This window comes from Cornus florida, unplaced genomic scaffold (assembly GCF_030987335.1).
Source record: "Cornus florida cultivar Cherokee Brave unplaced genomic scaffold, ASM3098733v1 CherokeeBrave_3.0.0_Hap2_Chr07, whole genome shotgun sequence".
Lineage (NCBI taxonomy): Eukaryota > Viridiplantae > Streptophyta > Magnoliopsida > Cornales > Cornaceae > Cornus > Cornus florida.
Window position 1 is genome coordinate 17,084,558 of NW_026775577.1, and position 21,512 is coordinate 17,106,069.

General features: G+C 33.0%; 1 protein-coding gene across 1 annotated transcript; it reads right to left on the reverse strand.

The window, feature by feature from the left end:
• Positions 1-19,348: 19,348 nt before the first annotated feature.
• On the reverse strand, positions 19,349-20,781 carry LOC132267521 (uncharacterized). The gene is made up of 3 exons (XM_059768676.1): positions 20,480-20,781; positions 19,863-20,012; positions 19,349-19,768 (listed from the first exon to the last, which is right to left on the reverse strand). Exons 1-3 carry the CDS (start codon positions 20,528-20,530, stop codon positions 19,604-19,606), a joined length of 366 nt encoding a protein of 121 aa, XP_059624659.1. The 5' UTR covers positions 20,531-20,781; the 3' UTR covers positions 19,349-19,603.
• Positions 20,782-21,512: the final 731 nt, after the last annotated feature.

Here is a 21,512-nt window from a genome sequence, read left to right on the forward strand (position 1 = left end):
GAAATTAAAAAATAGAATTTTGGATGAGTCTAATTTTAAGCATTAGAGATTTTATAAATCATGAATACAAGGATCATTTAATAATGATGTTGTGTATCAAATACCGCAAATGTAATAATTTAATCTAGGAAATTTTGAGAAGTTTAGTGAAAGTACAATTGTAAAGGAATATAATTCATCAGTTAGTAGGATCAAATTTGGTGGTCAAGAACATATAATTTTTTTTAGATTAATTCAAAAAGCATTACCAAAGTGTGGCACTGCATTCACAAACACTGAAACATACCTTTCAAAAAAATAGGATTTAGGATCTATCAAATTTGGTGGTCAAGAACATATATAATTTTTTAGATTAATTCAAAAAACATTACCAAAGTGTGGTGCTACATTCACAAGCACTTAAACATACCTTACCAAAAATAGGATTTAGGATTTTGAGAGTTGATTTGATGCACACAAACCAAAGATGTGTTCCCTCTAAAATGGTTTGAAGTTGTTCTTATGGGTAGATTTTTTTTGCTATAGAGAGATAAAAAGTGCAATAGAAATGTAAGAAATTAAGATAAGACTGAGGTTGGCAATTTGAATGTATTGCATTCTACCCGTTTTATATATAGTTGAAACGATATTTTAATTTCTCGTACAGTTTGAAAAAGAATTTGCGTTAAACGGTTGGGATTATGGGCATGCTAGAGGAATTGTGGAAATCGAGAGACTTTTTTAGATTTGAAACTCTTTTAAATTGTTTTGGAGTGATGCAACGCTATTATAATATAACTGTGATATGTAACGAAAAGTTACGTAAACTAATTAAGACATCTGTTTTAATAAAACATGAAAAGTCACCTTGAAAACTTAGAAGGTGTAACGGTTAGGAATAAAAAGATTTTACAATAATCTTAGTAAAAACGTAAATTGAAACCTCACAAATCACGTAATAATATATTTTTAATTAAATTAAGTGTTTTAAAATGTATATAAAAATTATAAATTGAATACACTTTTATAGGGTATATAGATATATATATATATATATATATATATATACTGACACATATAAAATGCAAAATTATATATAGGGTTTAATGAAATAACACTATGGGTTTATTGCATTTCCTCTTCTTTAATAATTCTACATGTTTTTCTTGTTTAAGAATTTCATTTTAAAAAGAGTCATTAAATCAAATGAATAATATCAAAAGTTAGACTTGACCTGTATCTAATTTATCATTTACAATTGACACCCTTGGTTACTTAAAAGGGCACAAATAGAACCAGACATCTTGATTTACTTTTTAAGAACATGCAATTTCCTGTTCTCCATTATAACAATAGTCTGAAAATTTGTTCTCCATAATAATAATAATAATCATTAAAATTATCAGAGCTAAAAATAAAATAAGATTGTTAGAATATATTTTTAGATTGTCTATTTCTCTCTTGTTATGAAGGTTTATTGTACAAATTTTATATTTCTAAAATTCTTATTTCATAAGCTTTCTGTGCATATATTATCTATATTTTTTAAATGTACTGATTGTGACATATAAAATTTTGAGGTTCAGGCAAATTATAATTTAAATAAAAGGACATTTCGGTCTAAGTTTTGTCTCTTTTACCCCCCTCAAATGGTTAAGGGGAATTTTTTGATAAAAAAATAGACAAGGAAGATTTATTAGAAAATCCTACAAGTCAAGTAGGATTTTATGTAATTTGCCCTTGAATTTAACATAAAGTTTCTGTGCTAAATTTTGCAGAACCCAATGTTTAAAAATGGGTTAGTTAGGGCTATTATTGGAATTTAGCAGTCAAAGCTCTTCTCCAAGTGAAACTTATTTCTCTTCAGTTGACTAAAACTTTTGAAGCTGCCAGTTGTTTATAACAGTAGAATACCACCTTTACAAAATAAGGAAGAAAAATAATCACACAAAAATACAAGAATTTAGGTGGCTCAGCATAATTGTTTTGCTTGCATCCACAGATTGCACCGGAATATTCAACATCAATCTCAAAATATCTCGTGTATATCTCTCTACAATATGTCTCCCACATACGCTCACATAGGGTTGATACAAAACCTAATATTTTTTTACGAAATAACTTGCTCCCCAAGTCTAGAACTTTTTGGAAGCAAATCTCCAATTTAGGAAATAAATTTCAGACTTTTTATTTACAGGTCTTCAATGGGACTTACTTAGTTCTCGATTGAAAGAAATCTAAGTTCGAGTGAAATTTTTCATGCTCTCGGGATCTAAAAAATATACTATGTCAATTGAATTAGAAACTTGAATCGATCAATCGAAATTTCAATCGGGACAACAGTGCTCTTATCAAAACTTGTGATTTAAGCTCCACAACCTTAACATACTTGGATATATTGTTGTGTTGCACAGACAAGATGACTCATTGGTTATAGATACAATTTTTATTTTATTTATTATTTTTATTTTTTTGCATTGATGAGCAATATTGTTGTTTGTGTTGGTTTGTCAAAATGTATGATTTATACTTCATAACCTTCTTCTTCTTTTTATTTTTTGATGTTACGATATAGTAATGTAGCTTTCCTTGAAAATTTGAATTACACTTGTCACATAACTGAATTATCAAATGATTTTCATTTGTTGGCCATATTGTTGAAGTCATTTGCTTGCTTCCAGCTGGAAAGTTGCTTCATGTCCTTATAATGGCCCCTGTATTTATTTATTTATTTTATTTTATTTTATTTTTTTTCTGCCTCTGTTATCGATTTAAAAGAGAAGGAATTTTGATATTTTAAAACATATGGTGAATTTTATTAAAATTAATTCGGATCTCACACTCAAATGGTGCAAAGACGCGGGAAACAAAATACAACCACCAAAAAATTTAACACACTCAAATGCTACATCTTGTTCCAACTTAAGAACCTTCTTCACATCAATGAACAAAACAAGATGAACTAAAACACTTAATTTGGATTTTGGTCATGTTTAATCTTAACTAACCAGTAATTAAAATTTCTTTCATATTCATCCTCTAAATGAATTGTCTTCGGAAACCTTACATTGTATGTTCCAAATAAGAATAAGAATATTTAAAACATGCATAGCTCTAGAGCTTAAGGCTCAGTTTGGTAGAGTGGAAATGGGAGGAAAGGGAAGGGAAGGTGATGGAGGGTGATTAAAAAATTGTGTTTGGGCAAAATTGGTAGAAGGAAAGGAAAGGAGAGGGAAAGGTTTGGAGGATTAACACAAGGCTGATTTCTTAACCTCCAAAAAATGGGCGAAAACGGAAGGAAAGGGAAGGAGAGGCTTGGTGAGTGATTTCTTATGCCAAATTTACCCTTGATTACACACAAAACCCATACGTACAAGTTAGCAGTTGCAGAGAGAGAGGGGGGCAAGCTTGAGAGTTGAGAGAAAGAGGGCCAGCTGAAGCTTACGAACGGCTAACCCGAATTGGAAGGGCGATGGAAACTGAAAGATCGATATGGCTGAAATTGGGTTTTGATTTTTTGAACAATCTGAAATGATGCCGATATGGGTTTTGTAGTTTTGATTCTTGCAGACAAATATATAAACTGAAAGAAATGGGTTTTGAACTTCTGATTCCTGTATTTGCAGTTGCAGAGAGAGAGAAAAAAAAAGGGCAAGTTCAGAGTTAGTAGTTAGGACGAGAATAGAGATGGAGGCAGGGAGGCTAAAATGATTTGCCCTAAAAATATTATATGTATATTACATACGTTTTGTTATAGGGTTTTTTTTTGGCAAATATTACATACTTAAATTTATAAATTTTTTTTTTTTTAAAAATTAAAAGGGTAGAATAGTAAATTTACTAAAATACTTCTCTTTCCTTTCTTTTCCCAAACATAATCATTATCCTTTCATTTCTTTTCCTTTATTAACCAACCAAACACGACAGGGGGTTAAAATTGTCCTTCCCTTCCCTTCCCTTCACTTTTCCTTATAACTAATGTTATCCTCCCCCTTCAAACTCACTGTACCAAACATAGCCTAAAGGACTCAGGTAGAGAAGATGCCTTAAATTACCAGACTTACTATTTTAGTTTAAAAATTAGAATTATCATTGATCTTGCATTAGGAAGCATCAAATCGGTGCTTGGATTTAGGATTGGAGAAACAAATTTGTACTAAATATCCTCTAATTTAAAATCTAAGCCGCCAACTCGGTACTCCCAATCAAGAAGATTTTTGAGTAAAAAGATTACAAGAGCATAAAGAGTAGTAACAATAAAGCTATTGAAGGATTTTTCAAATGGATTCATGTGCAGTTTTCGTCCATTATGTCCTAAGCTTATAAACTTGTGTAACCCTTTACCTTTGTGCTGGGTATCATTATCACATACATGTCAAATAAGTCCCAAAGGATACATTTAAGCACTTATTACATATTCCAAATAGAAACTACAAGTTTTGACATAATCGACCAAAGATAAGGCAAAAATCATATTAGAAGTCCATAAATGGAAATACTCCAATCTCCTCAAACCACAAACATGCTCAAGGATGTTGTACATCCCTAAAGCATGATTTCCTTTCCATTCTATGTGGACTTGCGTCGCTCACTGTTCCTCTTCTTCGCCAACTGTTTTCTTATCAGATTTATGCCCATGAACCCTATTTTGCAATCCAGCCTTTTCAAACCCAAATTCGACCACCAACTACGTGTTTAAATTATGGGCAATTCAAAATGGATTCAAAAATCAAGTTATTGAGTAAAATTTGTGTTCCTTTGCAAGTTCGTGCAACCAAATCGAATTTGACAACAAGTTCCTTTTTAACCATCTATGCAACTTATGTGTATATACAGAATACGGGTTTTCTTGAGAGTTAGAACTTGATCATAGTAATCGACATATAATTATATGCACATGTATAATGTGCTCATATACCTATAGATATATTCATCCAGTTACTCATTTATCAATACCTCAACCTATACTTGCATTGATTATGCTTTCTATATTTAACCCACCAAATTTTATAACAAGCTTAGTCCTCATTCATTAGACAATTTCCAGCCAATCACGCACTATAATTACATCTTGTTAAGCAGTCAATTATTATTCATGAGGCTTGCTTAAAAACACTGATAATTGAAGTCATTAGTTTCCTGTAAATTACATGTCACTTTAATCTACTAAAACAATTTTAAATTAATTAAATTAATCTAACAAATTCAAATAAACTAACTTACTATTATATACCAAATTCTTAATTAGAGTAGGGCCACTCATATACTACTATAGTATAAAATTCACAAGATTTAATCATTTGACCCTCAACTATTTTAAAAATCAATTTTAAACTTTTGTGGGTAGGTATTACACATACGATTTACTACCAAACACAACAGTCATTCCAAAGTTGAAGTCTATCAAATACCACAAATTATCATTAAATCAATCAAAGAACATTAAAATAAAAATAAATTGGTATTTAGTTACTGAATTTATTTTACCTTGGTCTATTATAGTAACTTTTTTACGCCTACACATCTAGACAACCGTATCCGTATCCGTAATTCCCAAATTCACCTTTGCTTCAAAGGTTTCCACAGGATTGTCATCCTTATCCTTATCCTTGGCCTCAAAGGTAATATAAAACATGAAACCAGCAATAGGCTGCGAGTTTGCCTTCACAACCTTCACAAATTCGTAATTTGCATCCTACAAGAAATTTTACACTATAGAAGAAGGGTTAAAAAAGAATTGAAAATTTATTACACAAAATGATAAACAAAAGGCAAAAATAAAACTACATTCGTATCTGCTGTTGTAATTATCAACTGCTAAATTCGAACATCTGTTAAGCTGTTTAAATGATCAGTGATCCTGAACTCCACGCTAGGCTTGAGAAATGGAATAATGATACCCAGCGCAAAGGTTTGGGGAAATTCAGGAACTTCAAACCCCTATAATGTACATATAATTTAGTCATGCAATAGATTATTGACATTCAATACACACATATATATATACACAGATTAGTTATTGAGGGCTTTATTTTGATGTTCCAGTATAATAGGCTATAGAAACTTAAGGTGTAATCACAGTTCAGAGAAAACAAAAACAAAGAAGTTCAAATGGCAATAGATTATTGACACATTATTCATATAGATCCATATAAAAAATCTCCACTGTGTTATCTCCTCAAATCAAGTACTGAGAAAACCTCACCATACACATCAAATTTTCCTAATAAAAGTAAATTAGCAAAGCAGTAATCATTCCAAATTTGATGTCTATGAAACTCAACAAAATGTTATGAAATCAAATCAAAGAAAATTAAAACAAATTGCTATTCAGGACATATATATATATATATATATATATATATAGATAGAGAGAGATAGAGAGAGAGAGAGAGGGAGACGAACAATTGATGGCATTAGCTTGAAAATCGAAGGGACACTTGCATCGCAGATTCCAACAGCTTTATAGTACTCCAGATACCCTTTCTTGGTCATCCCGCGATGCCCATCTCCATACCCAACAGAATCACTTTTGCTATCACTGCCTATATCAGGGACAACGTCGTCTTCAATGTCAGAGACTTTGGATTTCTGCTTTTCCTCTTCATCGTCATAGTACAATTTATGGTAATGAGGTATTGCTTTCTTCAGTAATGTATCAGATTCTTCAAAAGAGTTCGAACCACTGCTAGAACCAAAAGAATCCATGTTCGCAGCAGTAGCGATTTTGTTGAAAAAAAGAAAGAACCCTATCCCTATCCCTAACCCTAACCCAAAGTTAAAAACTAACACCATCTGATTATTATATGGGCAAAAGTGCAAAATACCCTGAAGTGAAAAAGTAAGCAACTTAGTCATAGTAGTTCTGAAATGGAGCATATTGCCCTTTGCAGACTATTACTCTTTCTGGTGAGCAAGTGATGTACTTGATTGATTACTTTATTGGAATACCAAAACTGCCCTCCATGATGACCATTATGCCCTTCAATCTTATTTATAAATCTTTGGCCTCTCCCCATCCCAAATCAAACCCATTTCAACCCCATTTCTTCCCTTTGCTCTCTCTCTCTCTCTACCCTCGCTCTCTCTGGTCAATATATATAATATTTTATATAGTGTATGACATGTGCTCTATTAGGTCAGTATTTATAATATTTTATATAGTGTATGACATGTGCATGCTATTATCATATATCTATTTTTTTTTTCTCTCTCTGCTATTGTTGTAGGAATATGGAGCCCTCAATGACATTAAGAAACTCCGTTAATGCATCAGATCATGGTAGATTATACAATAATTTGCATTGCAATTGTAGATTGAAATCACCTTTAAGAACAGCAACACATGAAAATCTACGGCGCAAATTTTATGGATGTGGAAGTTATCTTATGAGATGTTGTGGATTTTTTAGATGGATTGATCCCCAACACAATGAAGTTCAAAGAGAACTTTATTGGAACTGTATGGAGAGAGAGATGGCAATGCAGACCATTTCAACTTTGAGAGCTCAAGTTGCTATGAGAAATACTGAGTTGGAATGTGATATCCCTCGATTCTAGAGTCATGGATAATCAAGTCCAAGCATAGATCCGAGGGATACCAGACAATTAATATGTAAATAAGCAGGAATATAAAAAAATTAAGAAATAAATTAAAGGCTGAAAAGAATTCTAATTATTAAATCCTCAAAAGTTATAATATAATCCAAACTTTCCAAAACCTTCAATACGTACAACTCAGGAATCCATCAAAAGGACCCCTAATAAAATCCCAAAATATAGTAAAGTCCAGAAATAAAATTCAAAACTAAAACATGAAAGGAAATTCTACGTAGTCGGAGGAGTGAGTGACTGTCTCTACTATAGTCCATGCAGAGACCCGATACGCAGATACATCCTAGATATCTCAACAATAACTAAAGTAGTCCATATATGTATAAATACACACTATAGGACGCTCACTAGCCCATAGGTCTGTCTCAGTCTGAGTAAAGATAACATGAAAATCGCACATAACGTGGACATGTGTACCTAGACCTACCAAGGAACAACAATTATGTCCAGTTATCCATCCTAGGCAATATACGCACCCTAACCATGATCCTGAGACTCAAGCTTATATCACAGTACCATAATCATATATATATATATAAAGTCCCTTTAAAACAAGGTATGTCATTCAACTGTTTATTGGCTTTACATATATCTAAGTAGGACTTAACTTTTATAGTTAATCCATTTCTTATTTCAGAATAGGTAGGATTTAGTACTTTGAATTAATCCGTCCCTAGTATGCCACCGTCTCATACCGGTGCATACAATTCACAAATCAAATAATTGATGTAGTAAATGATAAATTTAATCATCAATTTAAGTAAGACTTAACTTTTATAGTTAATCCATTTCTTATTTCAGAATAGGTAGGACTTAGTATTTTGAACTAATTCATCCTTAATTTGCCACCGTCCAATACCGGTGCATATAATCCACCAAACAGTCTAATAATTGATGCAATATATATTAAATTAAAACATTAATTAATCTAATCTAAGCATAATTATTTTCAGATAATCAACTACGCTTATAACATTGCTGAAACATGATTAATACTATTAATATGCATAGAAGATTTGCTAAATATCGGTAAGCAATTATATTAACCATTCAATACTCAACATGCAGGCTTTTTATTTAACTTTATATTGTTCCATTCCTCGGCATATTAATTTAATCATACTTTCCAGAAGTTTTCTATGTCCCTAGCAGTTATTTAAATCCTTTAAAGAAACTTAATCAACTTAGGAAAACACCAAATGGCTAAATAGAACCTTAAAAACCAACTTCAACACATTCCAGCGCAAGAGCAAGCTCTCAACCTTCGAGAACCAACTCTTACCTCATAGGAGCCGGATCCCCACAAGTGGGAGCCAGCTCTATAAGGCTGCGAGCCGGCTCCCTCCCTCAGAGAGCCGGCTCTCTCTCCCTGAGAGCCGTATCCTTCCTCCTATTCATCTTTTTCACCTCCGGCAATGTTCAGAACCCTCTGTATTGCTTTTATTAAGATTTTTAGGGTTCAATCTAAGTCCCAAAGGTTCCAAAAACTCATCGGATTTTAGTACAAATTGCTAACAAGAATTTAAAACATAATCGGTTACAGTTTATGCAATAAAATAATTTCAGTTAAGCAAAACATAAAATAGTTTACAGTCTAAATTAATATGCATAAAACATCCGTTTTAAAGTCTGATTTAATCCCTGGAGACTATATAGCATGCACAGAACACAGGTCTAAGGGAAGGAGTTAGAATAGGAACTTGCTTTAGGTTTCAATTTTAAAACTGTGAACCGCCGTCTCTGAGTTTTCCGACAATTTCTTAGCTGCCGTTAATCACCTCTGTTGCTCCTGGTTCAAACCACAAGCAATCATCTTCATCCTTGTTCTGATCTTTAATCTATGGCCGAAACCCTAATTCTCCCTCTCAGTTCTTTCTTAAACCCCTCAGTTCTCTCTTTCTGCCTTCACTGTTCGTGAATAGGGTTCTAAAACCCTTTGCAGATACATAACTTATATATATATATATAGGCTTCTATGAAAACCTAATTCTAATTCCAACCTAATTATAAGTCGGCTAACTTAATCTACGAAAATTCATAAAAAAATTAACATATAAAAACTAATGACATGAATTTAAATATTTAATCACCACAAACACTTATTTAAAAATGTCACATATAATAATGAAAGCAGATAATCAAATTAAATAATTAAACAAATAAGAAATTAATGCAATTCAATAAATAAACAATTAAACAAAAAAACAAATAATTTAAATAATCAAATAAAAATACAATAAAACAATTAATTAAAATACTGAGACTATCCTTTTAAAATTAGGGGTATTACATTCTTGCCCCCTAATAAAAGGAATTCCGTCCTCGGAATTCGCTTTTACCTTCTTCCATTATTTTAGGAAACTGCGAGCGAATAACATCCTCCCATTCCCAAGTAGACTCAGCCTCATTATGGTGCCTCCACTGGACACGAACTAAAAGGATAACCTTATTGCAAAGAATTTGATCCCGACGGTCGATAATACAACACGGTGGCTCCAAATATGTTGCATCTGGCTGCAACTTAATCTCCCCAACATCGATATGCTGGTAGCGATCCTCGTCTCGCAGAAATTTTCGCAACATGGACACATGGAATACATTGTGCACACGATCCAAATGATTCAGAAGTGCTAACCGATATGCCATAGCTCCAACTCGATCCGTAATCACGAATGGACCGACAAATTACGGTGACAACTTCCCTTTCTTCCCAAAGCGCATTGTTTCCTTCATAAGAGACACTTTGAGGAGAACTTGATCCCCAACCTGAAACTCCAATGCACGAATACGACGATCAGCATGACTCTTCTGCCTACTTTGGGCAGTATGCATGCGATCCCAAATAAGAGCGATCTTTTCAAAAGTATCCTTAATAAACTCAGGACCCAAAAATCTACTATCTCTGACCTCCATCCAACAAACAGGAGGTCGACATAGTTGGCCATACAATGCCTCAAACGGTGCCATTCCAATAGTCTTGGAAACTATTATTATAGGCGAACTCTACAAGTGGCAAATAATCCTCCCAGTGGTCCTTAAAGTCAAGAACACACGAACGAAACATATCCTCCATAATCTAATTAACCCTTTCGGTCTATCCATCAGTCTGAGGATGATAAGCAGTACTAAAATGCAACTTTGTACCCAAAGCCTTCTGAAAACTCTTCCAAAATCTTGACACAAAGCTCAAATCCCTGTCCAATATAATAGATGACTGAATGTCATGTAACTTCACAATCTCTGTAATGTAAAATCTTGCCAACTGCTCCAAAGTGAAGTCAGTGCGAATAGGCAAAAAATGAGCTAATTCAGTCAACCTATCAACTATGACCCAAATGGAATTGTGATCCTTGTATGAATTAGGCAATCCCTCCACAAAATCCATAAAAATGCTCTCCCATTTCCACTCCGGTATAGGTAGTGGTTGTAGAACTCCTGGCAGCTTCTGATGATCAATCTTGACCATCTGACAAGTACTACAATGAGAGACAAAAATAACAATATCCTTTTTCATACCTGCCCACCAAAACTGTCGCTTCATATCCTAATACATCTTATCTCCTCCTGGATGAACAGAAAACTCAGAATGATAAGTCTCAGTCATCATATCCTTCCTCAAATCGTCAATAGAAGGTACCACTAAACATCCCTTGTACCTCAAACCTTCATCAGTCCCAACATAGTAAAATAGAACCTCCTCAGAAACTATCTCTGTAACTTTGTCAATGCTTTACTGATCCGTGAGTTGTGCCTTCAGAACGTTGTGAATGATAGAAGGTGTAACTACCATGCATGCCATAAAAGTATCAAACAACTCATTAACTGTCTTCAAAGCATTCCATTCAATGGTGAATAAAGCAGAAAGACTCGCATAAGGTCGGCGACTGAGTGCATCTGCCACCATATTCGTTTTCCATGGATGGTACTGTATTGAGAAATGATAGTCTTTCATAAACTCCAACCATCAGCGTTTTCTCATATTCAGCTCCCGCTGAGTGAACAAATACCATAGACTCTTGTGATCCCTAAATAATCTGAAGGATTCTCCCAACAGATAATTCCTCCAAATACATAAGGCAAAGACCACAGCTGTTAATTTCAAATCATATGTTGGATAATTAAGCTCATGAGGCTTAAGTTTACGAGATCCATACGAAATTGGTCGTTCCTCCTGTATCAAAACACACCCAAGACCTTGCAATGAATCATCTGTGTAGACAAGATACTCTACCCCGCTCTGCGGAGTAGACAGAACTGGTGTAAAAGTCAACTTACTCTTTAGCTCCTCAAAAGCTTCTTGACAGGATTCATCCCATACGAACCGTACATTCTTCTTAGTCAAATGAGTGAGTGGTCCCGCTATCTTCGAGAACCCCTGAATGAACCTATGATAATATCCTGCCAATCCGAGGAAACTCTGAATCTCGATAGGTGAAGTAGGTTGTCCCCACTCGACCACTACTGAAACTTTGGCTGGATCTACTACTATTCCCCTTTCTGACACTACGTGACCCAGAAACTCCACTTCCCGCTGCCAAAATTCACACTTCTCGAACTTGGCATACAACTAATGTTCACAAAGCGTCTACAACACTATGCGAAGATGTCTAGCATAATCGTCCTCCGACTTGGAATAAATCAAAATATCATCAATGAAGACGATAACAACTTGATCTAAGTAAGTCCTGAAGACTCTGTTCATTAGATCTATGAAGACTGCTGGTGCATTAGTTAATCCAAAAGGCATAACACAAAACTCATAAGAACCATATCTAGTGAGAAACGATATCCTAGGAACATCCTTCTCTTTAACCCGAAGTTGATGATATCCCGAACGTAGATCAATTTTAGAGAAGTATGTAGCTCCCTTCAACTGATCAAAAAGATCATCAATTCTGGACAAAGGGTACTTATTATGAATAGTAACTTTATTCAACTCCCTGTAATCTATACACAGGCGAAGTAAACCATCCTTCTTCTTCACAAAAAGAACTGGTGCTCCCTAGGGTGAAGTACTCCTACGTATAAAACCCTAGTTGAGTAATTGCTGAATTTGATCCTTCAGCTCTTGCATCTCAACTGGTGCCATCCTGTATGGTGCTTTAGTAATAGGCGTAGTACCTGGAGCTAAGTCAATCACAAAGTCTATTTCTCAACTAGAAGACAACCCTGGAATCTCTTGAAAAACATTCGGAAACTCCTGTACAATTGGTATGTTGTCCAATGACACAGTAATCTCCTCCTTCGTTTCCTCCTCCACATAGAACAAATAAGTACTAGCAACCTCGTTAGAACGTGGCATAGCGACGACGTACGTATCCTGACCAGGTATGGTAAAAACAACAGACCCATTATAACAATTAACTTGGGCATGGTAGTGAAATAACCAATCCATCCCAAGTATCATATCATAAGTGTGCATGTCCAGGATCAATAGATTGGCTAAAAATCTGAGTCTACCAATATCTAGTGTCACATGCCCATCCTATCATGTAAAATGGCAGTATTGCCTAAAGGTGTAGAAATACCCTGAGGTCTATTGCATACTCGAGTTGTCATCCTAGATAAAATAACAAAAGATTTAGATACAAATGAGTGTGTAGCACCCGTATCAAATAAAACATGACTATGTGAACCATGAATAAGAAACATACCCTTTACAGCCTGAGGTGCCTGAACATCTTATGGCATGGGGTTATACACCCTGCCATAATGTAACTACTGCAGTGTCCATCCCTGAGGCTATGGCGGTACTGGTAAAGTCGGATATGTCTGTCCCTGAATCTGTGGAGCGGGTAAAGGTATTGATACACTCTGTCCTGACTTCACATGTTGTCTCTGTCCCTGCCCTGCTTTAAGACACTGCCTGGAAGTGTGTCCAAGCTCTCCACAAGTATAACAACTACCCTAGAAAGTGCTAAAAAGTCTTCTCTATAATCCATCTTACGGAATTGATTCCCACAAGTTTCTTGTATAAATTCATTGTTAATCGTCCAATCTCAACATAAGGTCCCTGTAAGCAAAGATTTGGTTGCTTGTCCAAATTATCACTCAACTGAGATAACCCTTTATTATTGCAACCATCACATTTCAAAATAGTTTAATAAAACCATTTATGAATAAATCACTAAAATGTTGATACTTTTGTATCTGTATGAGAATCTATATAACATGGAGAGTTTGGAAGCACTTGTCCTTAGGGCCAATCACTTAGGGCCAATCAATTATCTGGAATATCCCAATGCTGTTACAATGAATTAAAGAGTTAATATTTATTCATATGGCAAACATTAATAATAATATTCGGAGCTCATTGTACTTATTTTCTTGATATTGGAGCATACCAAATTGCTAGGAATACAGTGGGTGTTTTTTTTTTTTTTTTTCCGAATGGTATGCTAGGAATACGATTCTCAATTCACATATCATGATTTACTGCTATTAGTTGATAAAGGGTTTTGCATATTCTGGTCACTTCTTTCTTGTTGTCATACTTATTGCATTTCATTTAGTAAGATAATTTCACCACCATGGTTCTCATGGTAAAATTAGACTTGTCATTTAAAAATTTAAGCAATTTTAATGTTATATTTTGAAGCACATAATCGATAATTTGGAATCGAAAGAAATTTAGTTAAAATTTTAAACTAAATTTTCTCAAATTTTAAATTTAGAGCACCAATTCGATGTTCCCAAACACAACATAAGTGTAATGAGTGAAGTAGCAATTCTTTGCCCAACTTTTTCAGACAACAGATTGGTATGCACATCAAAAAGTTGGATCCAAAATGAATAGACTTGGAAGGGAGTAACAGAACACAACAGACCCTCTTCCCATTCCTTAATAACCACCAGATGGCCATTAAAGAGCCAGGGGCATCCAGCAAGAATGCATTGACTAACACCACCCTCAGGAAAAATTAGTTGAAACAAATTCCTCACAACTTTAAATACTTGTAGTCTCTTAGCAAGAGACTCCTGCTGCTTATCTTTAGGCCACAAATTGTTAAAAAGGTTACCGAAAGTAAACTTAGCCCCCACCATCATCGTTGTCTTAGAGGCCCACACCTTTCCAAATAAACTAGAACAACACATCTGTTCACTCTGAGTTGTATCTTCCACCGTCAACATGATTGGCTCTTTCTCTATTTAGGTCAAAGTCATGCCTTAGAATTGAGCCAAAAGATTTTGATCCATCTCCATTATCATATGAATATCCCCACAAAAGATCCAGAAAGACACAATAACCCACCAAGTATGCATCCCAGCCCAATAATAAATAAAAGATATCTTAACACAGTAGGTACTGAAAAAGATAGAAAAAGAAATAAGGATTGAAAGAAACTGAACACAAAACGTTACTGGACCACATACAGCAAGGCAATCAATTAGAAAAGGACAGCCTAAGATATTAGGCAAAGAAGCATATTCAATACACCAATCATTCGTACCCACACACGTCATACAAGTAATTAAGTTTTTTTTTTTTTTTTTTAACCTGGCAAGAAAAATAACCATACAACATCTACAAAAACTGCCAAAAATGGCCATACAAAGACAAACAAATCATGAAACAATAAAAGAAAAAAACTGAAGAGCAGGCTCCAGATTTGTTGAGAAACAAACTAACATATAATAGCAAAAACCACCAAGGGGAGGAAAGCAGCAAGCGGGAGTGACCCAAAGGTCAAGCCGTCATCAAGGCAACAACTCCAAGGCTGCATCCACAAGGCGCCGCCGACTGAGGGAAAAACCACCCAACCCCGCACAAGAAAGCGGGAATAACAAAACCCGACATAGATCAGAGATCTAGCTGGAGACAAAATAATAGATCCACCTCGTTGAGATAGAAAACCAGCCATACAGGAATAGATCTGGCAAAACAACAGCAAAACGGCGTGAAACCACCTATCGATCAACTATTTACAACACACCAAGTTTATTATGCAGTGGGTCCATGGGAGTGGGGAGGAAGCAGAAGGAATAACAGAATAATTTTAATTTGATACTCAAAAATTGTAATCGTTCTAAGTTAATTTGTTTGGTCATATGGAATTAAAAACGAAAAGAGAATCAACTCTCTAGTGCGTATCATTTACTTCTAGAAATTGGGTTGTTGGGTATAGATAATAAATGAAGACTTAACATATACGTTGAGGAATCAAACTGAGACTTTGTTTAGTGACAATCACACGGCAGTTAACTATAAACAGTGGTTTGCATAAAGAGTAAATTACGTATTATTGACGTTACGATGACATCATCTCTTACTCAAATAAATTAGTCATGTACGTCTAATTTTTTGACTACTTATCATCTTAATAGGAATTACTATTCTTATTATAAATTGAGTAAAAATTATGATTTTATCAGGTCTACTCACATAAATTAATCAAAATTGTCAGACTTTTGAACTCTAAATCATTATCTTTATAAATTTATATATACGATATGTATGATGTATACAAAATAAAGATGTGAGATGATGTGAACTAAAATTTAACAATAACTAGAAGGGAAAAAAAAAATCTAAAACAGAGTTCCCACGTAATCAAAAAAAATTATTTTTTTCATTAATTTTTTTTAAAAAAATATTCAGTAAAATATAATTTGATGAATAACAGAATAATTTTAATTTGATAATAAAAAATTGTAATAGTTTTAAGTTAATTTGTTTGATCTTATGGAATTAAGAACACAAAAGAAAATCAACTGTCTAGTGCATGTCATTTACTTCTAGGAATTGGGTTGTTGGGGATAGATAATAAATGAAGACTTTATGTTTGTCATTATAAGGTCTTCCATGACTCCACCATGTAACAAATACGTTCAGGAGCCAAAACGAGACTTTGTTTATTGACAATCACACGGCAGTTGACTATGAACAGTGGTTTACAGGAAGAGTAAATTATACATAATTTGAGAGTCCGATAAATCATATTAGAATTACATACATTATGATGGCATCATCTCTTATTCAAATAAATTAATCATGCACATCTAATTTTTGAAATACTTATCCAAAATCGTCATCCGGTTTCGCTATTTCTATAGAATCATAAATGAGAGAAGAGAGAAAAAAACACATAATGCATAAATATATATGTGTATGTATGTACATAATCAAATTGACAAATATAGAGAGAGGGTGAGAATAGAATGGATTGAAAAAAAGAATGATTATTGCTTCAGTGGTTGCTGTGAGACCATAGGAAAATAAGAGGAAATTTAGATCTTCAGGGATTATATATTTATAGAATCATAGATATAATAAAATTATATTATTATTATTGTATCCTTACCATGTTCGTGTCCTATTTTTTTTTTAATAAATTTATATATATAGGAAGTTGAAGAGTGAGGCACAGAGAGAGAGAGAGAGAGAGAGAGAGAGTTATCAGTGGAAAAAATAATAATAATTTGTTTGAGCGGGTTAAGTTGGATACCCACATTTAGCATAATAATCATCATAAGGTTGTCCCCGACATCCCCTCCGACTCTAACCTAAAGTAGTAGTGTGAACTAAGGTAGTTAAAATCGGGATTCTACGTAGGATCGTTGGGGGCTCCATAGAATCGGATCGAGTAAGATTCTAGCAAACTAGTAGAAAAACGTTTCAAACTAATAGATATAGCTATAATAAGTCCAAAACACAAAACTTAGTCCAAAACACAAAACCTGTAGAGAAGTACCACTCCAAGTATAATGATGTATAAGAGAATGTAGTGCTACTAATATATCCAAATAATTCAACTAATCAACTTTCAAACTTTCAACATCAATTCAATTAGATATGAATTATAACTTGTAACTTATTAGACGTTACTTATAACAAAAAAAAAAAAAAGAAAAAAAAAAAGAAAAGAATTATTACTTATTGACAAGAAATGAATCCTAATTTTAGGACGACTGACAAGAAGAATCCCAAAACAAAATGAGAGGTAGCTAACCAACTACTGGGAGAGATGCTAGTGCTTCTAAATTAGATGCTACTAACTATATGAATTACTGAATTATAACATAAAGTTATAAACATTATACACTTAACAAAATTATCAAATTTAAATCCGAAAACATAAAAAGAACAAAAACATAACAAATTAACAAAAGTACAACTGATCAAGAAATACCCATGCATAAATCAATTAGGAACATCTGAACAAGGAACTAAGAAACCAAAAAAACGCTTGATGTCGAAGAGCAACTGAATTTTGAGTCTTCAATGTTCACCAAATTCATAATTTCATCTTTATCTTTACTGTTTTGGGCCCCAAGATCATTGGGATTTCTTATTAAAAGAGCCCAACCCATGAAAACAGTGTATAAGCCCAAAAAAACAAGGCACACAATAAAATCGTATAGAATCGGTAGAATCTTACGATTCTACCGTAGGATTCTACGATTTTATCATACGATTCTACCCAAAAGAGCGATTTTCATGCAATTTAACTCGTTTTGGGGTCTATGATCGTAGAATCGTGCAATTCTACAAACTAGAATCGCGATTTTAACAACCTTCATTCAAAGCATTCTCAAGCATTTTTCTCATCCTCAAAAGTGTAATCATCCATCTGATATATCATTTACAATTGTACTAGCATTATCTGCCATTTAGGTAGAGTGTTTTGCACTTATAGACTTAGCATTCCAAACGTGAACTGAGACTTAACATTCCAAACATGAACTCAAAACTGAGGAAGAGTATATCTAAAATTCATCATCCAGATTTAGCTTATATACCTGTGTCTTTACTGCTTTCCCATACTCTCGACTTTTGCATTTAGAAGTACCAATTTTTGGGTAATTATATTATTAAACAGCCTAGAGTCAGTCTAAAATTACTTGATTAAGTAAATTTTTATTTAGAATTACCAACAATATTTTTTTTGGTAATTTATGAAATTTTCTAAAACTTATTTCTATTTTTCTCTAAATTTTATTAATTATAAATAATTATCAGATGGATCAGAGGGTACAATCATGCTATCCTAAGCATGTGGAGTTAGGAAGGTCCATTATGCTGCCAAACCACCACCCATCGAAGCCTCACACGCCCCACGCACCTCCAAGTGCACATGGACTTGCGTCGCTCACTGTTCCTCTTCTTCCCCATTTGTTTTCTGATCAGATTTACACCCATGAACCCTATTTTGCAATCCAGCCTTTTCAAACCCAAATTCGACCACCAACTACGTGTTTAAATTATGGGCAATTCAAAATGGATTCAAAAATCAAGTTATTGAGTAAAATTTGTGTTCCTTTGCAAGTTCGTGCAACCAAATCGAATTTGACAACAAGTTCCTTTTTAACCCTCTATGCAATTTATGTGTATATACTGAATACAGGTTTTCTTGAGAGTTAGAAATTGATCATACTAATCCTCATATAATCATATGCACATGTATAATCTGCTCATATACCTATAGATATATTCATCCAGTTACTCATTTATCAATACCTCAACCTATACTTGCATTGATTATGCTTTCTATATTTAACCTACCAAATTTGATAACAAGCTTAGTCCTCATTCATTAGACAATTTCCAGCCAATCACACACAATAATTACATCTTGTTAAGCAGTCAATTATTATTCATGGGGCTTAAAAACACTGATAATTGAAGTCATTGGTTTCCTGTAAATTACATGTCACTTTAATCTATCAAAACAATTTTAAATTAATTAAATTAATCTGACAAATTCAAATAAACTAACTTACTATTATATACCAAATTCTTAATTACAGTAGGGCTACTCATATACTACTATAGTATAAAATTCGCAAGATTAATCATTTGACCCTCAACTATTTTAAAAATCAATTTTAAACTTTTGTGGGTATTACACATAGGATTTACTACCAAACACAACCGTCATTCCAAAGTTGAAGTCTATCAAATACCACAAATAATCATTAAATCAATCAAAGAACATTAAAATAAATTGGTATTTAGTTACTGAATTAATTTTACCTTGGTCGATTATAGTAACTTTTTTACGCGTGCATATCAAGACATCCGTATCCGTAATTCCCAAATACACCTTTGCTTCAAAGGTTTCCACAGGATTGTCATCCTTATCCTATCCTTGGCCTCAAAGGTAATATAATATATGAAACCACCAACAGTCATCGAGTTTGCCTTCACAACTTTCACAAATTCGTAATTTGCATCCTATAAGAAATTTTACAATATAGAAGAAGGGTTAAAAAGAATTGAAATTTATTGCACAAAAGGATAAACAAATGGTAAAAATAAAACTACACACGTATCTTCTGTTGTAATTATCAACTGCTAAATTCAAACATCTGTTAAGCTGTTTAAATGATCGGTGATCCGTGAACTCCACACCAGGCCTGAGAAATGGAATAATGATACCCAATGCAAATGTTTGGGGAAATTCAGGAACATCAAACCCCTGTAATGTACATAAAATTTAGTCATGCAATAGATTATTGACATTCAATACATATATATTTATATACAGATTAACTATTGAGGGCTTTACGTTGATGTTCCAGTATAATTGGCTATAGAAACTTAAGGTGTAATCACAGTTCAGAGAAAACAAAAACAAAGAAGTTCAAATGACAATAAATTATTGACATTATTCATATAGATCCATACAATATATATCTCCACTGTTTCATCTCCTCAAATCAAGTAATGAGAAAACCTCACCATACACATCAAATTTTACTAATAAAAGAAAATAGCAAAGCAGCAATCATTCCAAATTTGAAGTCTATGAAATTCCACAAATCGTTATGAAATCAAATCAAAGAAAATTAAAACAAATTGCTATTGAGGGCATATATATATATATATATATATATATAGACGAACAATTGACGGCATTAGCTTGAAAATCGAAGAGACACTTACATCGCTGATTCCAACAGCTTTATAGTACTCCAGATACTCTTTCTTGGTCATCCCGCAAAGCCCATCTCCATACCCATCAGATTCGCTTTCGCTATCACTGCCGATATCAGGGACAACTTCGTCTTCATCAGAGACTTTGGATTTCTACTTTTCGTCTTCATCGTCATAGTACAACTCGTGGCAATGAGGTATTTCTTTCTTCGGTCATGTATCAGATTCTTCAAAAGAGTTCGAACCACTGCTAGAACCAGAAGAATCCATGTTCGCAGCAGCAGCGATTTTGTTGAAAAAAAAGAGAGAACCCAAACCCAAAGACTATTGGAGTATTTTATACTATGCTAGAACCTCATATATATATATATACACATATATATACATATATATATATTATGCACGTAATGAATGTTTTGTAATTTATAAAATAAAAAAAAAATTATATACTTTTTAATTATTTTATAAAAATTATTTTATTTTATTTATATATATCCTTATCTAATTATATTTTTTTTTATTATTAAAAAACTTATAATAAATAGATAAATACATAGGTTATATGTGATAGAGTTCTATTTTAAAATAATTAATAATTTTTTATATTAAAAAATAAATACTTAAATGTTAAAATCTTTACACTTTTATACTTTATTTATATGTATTATTATATATTTTCTTTAAATATATAATTGTCTAATATGATAGAGTTTTATAGAAAATAAAGATAATTTGTGGTAGAGTTTTATAGAAAATAAAGATAATTTGTGGTAGAGTTTTATAGAAATTATTTTATTTTCTTTAAATACATCCACATATAGCTTGTTTTTATTTTCATTTATTAAAAAACTCATACTAAAAGATAATTTGAGGTACAACTTTAGAAAAATTATTATATTTTTTATATCAATTATTAAATATTTTTTATATTAATAATTCTTGTCCAGTTATTATATTTTCTTTTATTAAAAAACTCATAATAAATACATAAATAGGTAATTTGTATTAGAGTTTTATATAAACTCTTTTAAAAAAATATTTT